Genomic DNA, 9,396 nt, shown 5'->3' on the forward strand with positions numbered 1-9,396 from the left:
AAGAGCCAGTCTAGCCTAGCCTCGGCCGCAGGATTGTAGTCTTTGAATCTCGCCAAGTCGAGGCCGGGAGGATTGAGCTTCTTCACTGGTCCAGGGCCCCGGTGCAGCCGACCTGGAGGATGGACAGGTTGAGGTGAGCGATGTCCGCCTCAAACTGCTCGGAAGTAAGGAACTCCCGAACAGTCCTCTTCCGCTCCCGGCTGACGGTGCCGGAGAGCTCGATGGCGTGCTCCTCCTTCAGCTTGGCCACACCGGCCTTCTCCTGGTCGAGCTCCGACTTGGTGGAGGCGAGCTGGACCTGAGCAGCGTCCAACTCCTTCTCGGCCTTGTCCAGTTTGGCCCTGAGGGAGCTTGCCTCCTTGATGGCCTGAGACAGCTTCTTCTCCGCCTCCAGGTTCTTCTTCCGCAATTTCTCCAGGTCGGGAGACAGCTCGGAGAAGCGGGTCGCCAAGGCGACACCAGCGGCGTTGGCTTGAAGGGGATGGGGGAACGGGTCAGCATGTCAAATTACCTAACCGAGACACGGGGGCAAAATCATCTCAGGGGCAGAAAACTTACTTGGGCCTGGGAGGTGAAGTACATGTCCTGGAGCTCGGCTGGGTCGGCGAGCTCCATCCACCTCCTGTCCCGCGGGAGGACCGAGTCCACCATCAGCTCCCGAGCTGCCTCAGGGAATTGGACCCGGTCGTTGATGGAGAGCTTCCAGGAGGGGCAGAAGTGGCGGGGATTGTGCATAGTGGGGGCTTGGCCCGGCTTCTGGGGGAGGATGTGGCGGAAGTGCCACAAGGTGGGAGGAGGGGACTCCAGAGCATGCTCCTCAGCGGAGCCAACGCCTACGTGGACTGGGCCCCCCGATGACACCAGGGGGAGCGGCGGGGGAACGGCCAGCGCGGGCCTCTTTTGCCCGACCTGGGAGGGCTCCTCAGCCCTGCCTCTCTTCTGCCCCGCCGCCTTCTTCTGGTTGGCGGCCTGCTTGGAGGGAGATGGCTGCGGCGCCTCCGTCTGGGGGGCTGAGCCGCCCCCTGGGCCCTGGGAGGCCGCGGAAGCCCCCTGGGCGGTTTCTGGGGGAGAGGTGGAGGTGGCCTCCTCAGTGGGCGCACCCAGCAGCTTGGACAGCTTCCTCACTGCAAAAGAATAACCAGGTCAGTCGGAGCAGGACGGTAAGTAAGTATACTTATACATGCAATGGGCTACAGGGTTAGGGCCAGCGTTACAGGCGTCGAGGTTGACAGGGGAGACCTCCACCTTGCCAGAGGACCCGGACAATGTCCCCGTCAGTCCGGCGGCAGAGATCTGCTCACTGGAGAACTTGGTGGCAGTAAGCTTCACCCTGGAGTTCAGCAGCTGGGAGAGGGTTTCATAGTCCAGGTCCTTAGGGTAGGGGTCGAGCTTGACCGCCCCGACCCTCCAGGCGGTGGCGTCAAGGCTGATGGATTTTATAAAGAAGAAGTCCCCTTTCCACTTCTTGACGGAGGAGGGGAATTTGTAGAACAAGTCCTGGCAGCCCTTGTCCCCCCGGCTCTGGTCCCCGGCCCGGCGACTGAAGTAGTACCACCCGGGGAAGGATGCCTTGAGGACGAAGGCAGCTCGGAAGAGCGAGAGGGAGTAAGGAATGGAGCAGATCTGGCAGTAGATCAGGAATCCTATGACGATCCTGATCGAGTTGGGGTGGGCTTGGGTGATCCTGAGCCCGAAGTAGTTCAGAACCTCGGCCAGGGCTGGAGTAACCAGAAGGCGGAGCCCTCCGATCAACTGCTCCTTGTATATGGCTACGAAGCCAGGGGGGTCGGCAGGCTCGGTCGCCGGGCCCGGCAGCCCTTGGCTTGAAGGCCTGGGGAATGGAGTAGGTCCTGACCAGGTCGGCCGCCGCCTCAGGTGAGAGGGTGACCTTCTCGCGGTCGGGGTGGCCGAAGTCGAATTCAGGGGCGTCCCCCTGCGGGTTGTCAGGGGTCCCCTCGGAAGAATCCCTGTCCGCCCCAACTTCCTCCTGGGCCCCGCCAGGAGAGCCATGGGGAGACCTAGGGGAAATAGTGGAGGACCGCCCGAGGTAGGCGTCGAGCTCGGCCGCCTCCTCCAGTTCCCGGGTTGAAGGGGAATGAGCTGATGGGGAGCGCGCAGACGGGGAGCTCATGGTGTCAGTGGGCTCAAGCAGTTCTGGAGTGTGGGAACGGGAGCTAGAAACAGAAGAAGAGGAAAGGGGAGGGGGAGAAGGTGGTGATGAAGACGAGGGAGAAGGCGAGGACAATATGATGATTCTGGGCACAGGGGGAGCGTCGCCGGGGTGACCCAACATAAAAGGTGAGGAGTAGCAAAGGGTGGAGGAGACACTGTAAAAAGGGAGAGAAACTGCAAAAGGGGAACTTACTGGTGATGTTGACACAGAAGATTGATGGAAAGCTCGCCGGAATCTGGGTGTGGGGCGCCGGAAGTTGCTGGAAAATGAAAAGGCGAATGCACAGGGAAAATGGGAGTGCAAAATACGCAAGGGGAAGAAGAAATGGCAAATGGAGTTGGGGGAAATCCGGGGACCCCTATTTATAAGGAAGGGAATGGGGGGAAAACGGTTGCATGAATTTGAACCGACCCCCATGTGAACGCATTTAATTCCGGAACGAAAATCGAGAAGGTGTGACAACTGAAAGGACGCGGGCGCAGAGCCCCTGTGACAGTACTGTACCAGAGGTAATGTTGGAGGAGTAGTGCGCGGCGCTGGCCTCCCACGTGGCAGGGTTAGATTAGGTCTGCTTGACAACCCTACTTAATCTAGGGGGCTAGTGCAGAGGCCCTGTTCTGGGTCCGGCCACGTGGCAGCCCAGCTCTGGCCGAGCTGGGCCCCCGGCCTTCAGCCCTTTGACAATTGCCCCGGGCCGCTTTACTGCTAGGGCTCCAAAGGGCTCTGGGAAAGGACTCCGGAAAGGTCGGAGGAGATCCCCCGTGGATCGGGATTGGGAGCTATGCCGGGCAAGTCCCGCACCGTGCGGAGGTCGGACTCTCTGAACAAGTATAAATGGTAACTTCCACCACTCTGACAAGGTACGCAAACAACACGCTCACTATAGGCAAATTACTCCCGGTTGTTACTACTTCCCGTGAATCCTACTCACCGGAGAACTAACTTGACCGTCGGAGTGCCCTCGGGGACAACCCTCGGGCCCCCTCTGTTAGTTTATCCTTGTTTGTTTTGCAGGCTTAGGACCAGCTCTGCCATCAGCACCCCAAGCTGATCAGGTCAGCTCTCCTACATCCCGGGGAAGTTCCGTGCTTCTTCAGTAACAGTAGTTGAACTAGACAAAGAAATGAAAACCTGATTGAACCAGATGAAATAAACCAAATCTGATTGAACTATGATAGCAGATGCAGTAGCATATGTCAGCACACATAGGTTTGGAGTAGGTTGTGGCTGGAAGTCGAAGTTGCACATGAATCAGCAAAGCGAATGTGGGCCAAAGACACGAAGTGCAACAACAAAGGGATAAACAAGTCACGAACTAAAGCAACAAGAAGAGCTAGGCTAGGAGAGATCCAAAGCAGAGTTGTAATGTTTGGAGCAAAAACTAACGGATCACTAAGCCATTAGACGGTTGGCTATTAACGGTGGAAAAAATAAAAGGGACTTGAGATGAACGATTAGGAAGGAACATTCCTAAAGTTTTGAGAAAAGAAAAATTTATGAACAAAATTATTCTAGATCCTTTTCCAAGAATCAATCAGCAGTGCTCTAGAGAAATTGATATTTGGGAAAATGAAATGTATTTCTTATGTTTATTTACAAGGCCATGCTCTTGTACAAAGTGAATGTAAACAACTGATACAATGAATCTAACTAGTTTATACAATGTAAATCCCTAATTGATGTTAATCATTAATTGATACTAATTGACTAATTGATGTACTAACTTAATTGATATAAATAACTTATTTAGATTAACAAACCTAATTACTTGAATAAACTCATCGAGCACTTGAGTTACTTCTTTAGAACTCTCGCTTGACTCAAATTTATAAACATGCCACTCGAGTTCAACTCGAATTCGGTCAAAATCGAGTTTGAGGTGAACCGTTGACCAAGGTACTCATGAGTGTTCGTGAGCAGTTCGAATTTCTAGCAGCCATACTAGAGATTGATTGATTTTTGTTGTGAATTGTCTTGTGTAGTTACACCTGATATTGCTCGAGTTATAGGGTGTGATTCATATTTCATGTGTTACCCGTATAGTTTTTCTTTATATTTTCATTAAAAAAAAATTCACTTGCAGCTAACTTTATTATAAAGCTGTTGTTTACACTGAGAGAGAGAGAGAGAGAGAGAGAGAGAGAGATAAGTTGTATTATATGAGAAAGGAAATGTAAGTAATTGATTTTGAATTTAAATTTAAAACATTTCACTTACACTAAAAAAAATGGTTAAAAGAAAAAATGGCCGTTGTTTACGCTGCCCATCCAATATCACCCGTGAGATAAAAAGATATGGTCTGGTCAAGGTTGCAAATGAATTAAACCGCTCACAAGCGACTCGAGTCAAACTCGACTCGAGCTCGAACTTGAGTTCAAGATATTAAACTCGTCGCGAGCTCGAGTATATATATATACACATTTTTTATTTTTTTATTTTAAGTATATATTTTTTTTTATTTTAAGTATATATATTTTTTATTTTCTTATTTTAATAGTAAAATTACTATATATCATGAATATTTCATTATTTATTAAGAAAAAATATTATTTTATTTATTTTTTAAAAAATAAAATAATTATTTTTTATATTTTTCGAGTTCGAGTTCGAACTTTAAATTATCGACTCGTCGAGTTCGAACTCGAGTTTGAGTTCACTAAAATTAAATCAAGATTCGATTCGATTAGATCAAAAGTCGATTCAATTGGGCTCGTTTGCAGCCTAGTTCTGATAACGTAACCAACCCAAAGGCCATTCGAGTCAACAACAAACCAAAACGCAGCAATACAAACAAAGCCATCAAATATCCGCCCCTCATTGTCTCTCTCTGTATCTTCACCATTGGCTACTCTGCTTCTCCAACATACATATATCTATATATATACACTTAACGTTTTTTGGGTGGCAAAAAATCACAGAAACTAAGGCGAGAAAAGCATAGCACCACTGCTTTTAGTTGCGGCTGCAAGAGAACTGAATACTGACAGTATTCTGATTGTAATTGTCAGGTGTGTATAACAATCAATGGCTGCCACAGCTGCCTTATCGGCAAACAGCCGCACTATCACAACCCCATCAAGCGGCAGATTGTTCTTCAACAGCTACGATAAGGGGCAGAAGAAGAGGCAAATTAATTTTCTGAAAATCAGAGCTTCTGATGATTCTGAGTGCAACACTGAAGAATGTGCCCCGGATAAGGAGGTGAATTCTACTTTTGTTTTTTTTTTTGGCTGGGTTTTGTTCCTGCTTCAGTTATGGAATTCTCCTTTGTTGTTTGTCTTGATTTCAGGAAAAAAAAAAAACAACTGATTTCGTTTTTTGTTCCCTGTTAAAAACTGGGGTTTTCAAGGTACAAGGTGGTAATTGGTTTAATTTATTTGTTTATCTGTTGATTTATTGACATGGGAGAGCCATAGATATGAATTTGGGAGTGCGATATATGGTATTATTTGGACAAAGGTTAAAGCATGGCCAGGGTTTTTTACTTAGAAAATGACATTATCTTCTTGGGTAAAAGAAATAGATTAAGCTGCTTTATCATATTTAGCTTCAGGATTGCTATATTGTACTAGTAGTCTATTATACTGCATGTTTATGAACAAATTGTGGGTAGAAAATCGTTACATTTAGGTGATACATGGTTTCATCCTCTAATAGTACATAATCATACTCTCTTCCATTCTGTTTACTTTGTCACCTTCCTGGATTTCGCACACACTTGCCTACTTCTGAGCCTTAATGTTACTTTATCTTAAACATTTTTTAGAAATTTAAATTTGTATGTAGTGTGTCTCAATGAGAACTCTTATCCTCTGCAAACATATTTCAGCAATGCTAAATTAATCAATACCATAATTTATTGGTTAAAAAAAATTCCTTTGACCAAAAAATGACGGGGGGAACACTGACAGTAGGATGGAGGAACATTCTGTGAAAGATATAGGAACTGACACCCTGATTCTGTGCGAAGTTAATTAAAGTTAACGATGTTTCTTATGCTTAAGATGAGAATTTCTACTGTTTGGTTATTGTGAAACAGGTTGGGAAGGTCAGTGTGGAGTGGTTAGCAGGTGAAAAAACTAAAGTGGTTGGTACATTTCCACCTCGTACTCAGGGATGGACTGGATATGTGGAGAAGGATACTGCTGGCCAGAAAAATATATACTCTGTTGAGGTAATAAGTAACTTCAAAATTGCACAGAACATGCTATTCTCTCTGATTGACAGCGTAATCTTTTGTAATATGGATTTTAGAAGCCGAAGATACAGCTGCTAATATGTTAGCATTTAGTAATACAGACGAAGGATCGGATAAACATTCAAATTCTCTTTTCCTTCTTTATAGGATTAGTTAGTGAGAGAGCTTGTGTATGTTACAGAATCGGTATTGTTGTGAGACTGCAGTTTCATTTGATCATCGAAGTTTAGTCTCATGAGATAGATTTCTTTTCTTTGAATAAAAACTGCTGGATAGAAGAAATTAAGTACAATAGGATTATGATGATGATAACTGACTAAGTAGAATACCAGGTTTTTGAAAAAATTTTAAGAGCTAATCAAGTATATTTTCATTCCTTTCATGGTTTCTTTTCAAACTGAAATTTGATGGTGCAAAGATAAGCTGATTCCGTGTATGAAAGCTGTGGGCAGGATATGATGTCATAATGACCTAGTACGAACTATATTCTTCAAGAGATCTCTGAAGCTTATATCACTATATTCTTCTGTGCTACCAGCACAGATGATGGAAGGATGTATTGACTTGGATTTCTTTTGTGACCCTAGATAGGAGCTTATAAAGTGATTCTGCTTTTTAATTGATGTCTGCATATATGTGTGTCTATTCTGCTACAAGATGTTTGCTGTTGAGTAAAAGTGGTGTTAGTTCTTGGATTACATTGACCCGGGATGTTTTTATTTAGTCTGAGTAACTTATAGTTCTTTTTGAGATTCATAGGTTTCAGTCCAATCAATGCATGACATCGTAAGACAACATTTTGGCACCATACCGTACAGCATCCATGCTCTGGACATTTTTTGACTATGCTATTACAAATACCCTGGTCCTTTTGTTTTCTGATAACACTATTTGTGATCTGCAATATTTTAAGTGAAGATGTAAAATCATGTGTCAGCTTGCTTAAGTAGCTTTAGTCCGTTCCTTGTGATGACCAAGCTGCAAAAGCTGTAGGATGTCAAGCATGTCTAAGGCATATAGCCTCAGGAGCTGAAATGGTCACAATTTCCTTTGGTATTAACAATTCTTTGTTCTATACTCTGATGTTTATCTGAAAACAACTTATATTCGATCTCTAAAGCATGTGTGCTGTACAGTCCTTGCCACTGCAAACATGAATTTTGCATATAGAAGAAGCTGTACACTGTAAAAGTGAGTTATGGATTGTTATCCGAAGTAATAGAGGATTTGTATGTTTTTATCAGAACTTCAGTACTTAATATTCTCTGAAAATCTTTTCCAAGGCAAAGAGTTGTTATGCTTTTGATCCTCTAAGACTAAACTCTAGTTCATTATAATTAAAGATGAGAAATGTTAAGATCAATGTAGTTAAAGATGAGAAATGTTAAGAATTTGTAGTTGATAAAAGTAGGAAACACAATTTAAGCAACTACATTACCTGGTGAACTTCACGACGATGTCTGTTGACTCATTTGCTTCATCTTAGAAGGTGCTTTTTAGGACTTCACATACATTCATTCAGTTATATTCTTGATAATATCTATGCTACCAAGTAAAAGGTATTTCAATTAACATTAGTTCAATAGAGTTTATCCCTACCTTTCTGGATTAACAAATATACCCGTCTTTTCCCATATACCTTTGGTGCTGGTTCACTTTCATGAGGTGGAATAGTCATTCTTTATTTCAGATCCTTGCTAGTAGCTCAAATCACAAGCTTGAGAGAGGTCATTGACAAATGCATTGTATAATGACACTTCTCCCATCCACTATGCATGCATTTTGTAATTCCCTTAGCAATTTCAATCTTCTACACAGACCCCTTTTTATTCATTTATTTTATTTTTTTACTTTGGTACTCTTAAGCCCTTTCAGATAATGTGGATGGCTTTTTTTCTACTTGGCCTTTTTGACCTAAAGTCTACTAATTTTCACAGCCTGCAGTTTATGTGGCAGAAAGTGCAATTAGTTCAGGAACTGCAGGTTCCTCTGCTGATGGATCAGAAAATACTATACTAGTTGCAGGTGGCCTTGCTTTGATCTCCATTGCTGCTGCATCCGCAATACTCCTTCAAGTTGGCAAGAGCCCTCCTCCAATCCAGACAGTGGAATACTCTGGACCATCACTTAGTTACTATATCAACAAGTTCAAGCCAACCGAAATCATGGAAGCTGCGGCTCCCCTCGTGACAGTAATGTCCACTTCGTTGCAATCAGAAAGCTCCAACATTGAAGTTCCCCAAGTTCGGGTTCTATCGGAATTTCTGCAGGACACTTCCATATCAAGTTCCAACATCTCTTAGGCTTGATTTTCTAGAATATGAAAGTCAAGCCAAATTTTTACTTGTATACTTTACGAATATGTAGCTTCCTGTAACATTAAACAAATTCTTTTTTCAAGAGAAGCATGTAGTTAAATTTTCATGCTACTGATGGAGAAAAGGTATAGTTTTCATCAAGCATTTATGATTATATTGGTTCTCTCCATCTTTTGAGTTCATTTTCCTCACACTTGAAATTTTATGGGACAAAAGAAGATAGCTAAAATTGAAGTGTTTTTCTAACAGATGCCAACGTACATAGTAATCACACCTAATTCACACCCAACTATCATATAAATGTACAAACTAATAATTATTACTATCCCTTGAATTTATATGCTTTCTTTAATTAACCTTCTTTTTTCAAATATTTGAACTACATTTTAATCATCGCGAATCTGCCCTCTTAAAGCTGTTTTTTTTTTTTTTTTGTAAGAACAAGACTAATCCCTCATAAGAATGCTAGTCCTTTATTCATAGTAATTACTTTTAAATATTCTCAATGGAAACTAACTTAAATATATCACTAAAAATTGAAAAGTTTTGAAGTGTAAAAAACAAAAATCAACATTGTGACCTATAATATGGTAATCCTACTTAAACGTGCTAATTTTACCTAATATAAACACCAGAAAACAGTAATACACAACTTAAGATTGGAAAAAGACAGAAGTATAAAATGGACTCCTGAATATTCCTATTTT

The 9,396-nt window shown here is 43.3% G+C and overlaps 1 protein-coding gene across 1 annotated transcript; it reads left to right on the forward strand.

The window, feature by feature from the left end:
- The first annotated feature begins 5,069 nt into the window (after nt 1-5,069).
- LOC113741269 (protein MAINTENANCE OF PSII UNDER HIGH LIGHT 1) lies at nt 5,070-8,858 on the forward strand. Its single transcript, XM_027268768.2, has 3 exons — nt 5,070-5,374; nt 6,213-6,347; nt 8,309-8,858. Exons 1-3 carry the CDS (start codon nt 5,198-5,200, stop codon nt 8,672-8,674), a joined length of 678 nt encoding a protein of 225 aa, XP_027124569.1. The 5' UTR covers nt 5,070-5,197; the 3' UTR covers nt 8,675-8,858.
- Nucleotides 8,859-9,396: the final 538 nt, after the last annotated feature.

The sequence above is a fragment of the Coffea arabica genome, chromosome 2c (assembly GCF_036785885.1).
Source record: "Coffea arabica cultivar ET-39 chromosome 2c, Coffea Arabica ET-39 HiFi, whole genome shotgun sequence".
Taxonomy (NCBI): Eukaryota; Viridiplantae; Streptophyta; class Magnoliopsida; order Gentianales; family Rubiaceae; genus Coffea; species Coffea arabica.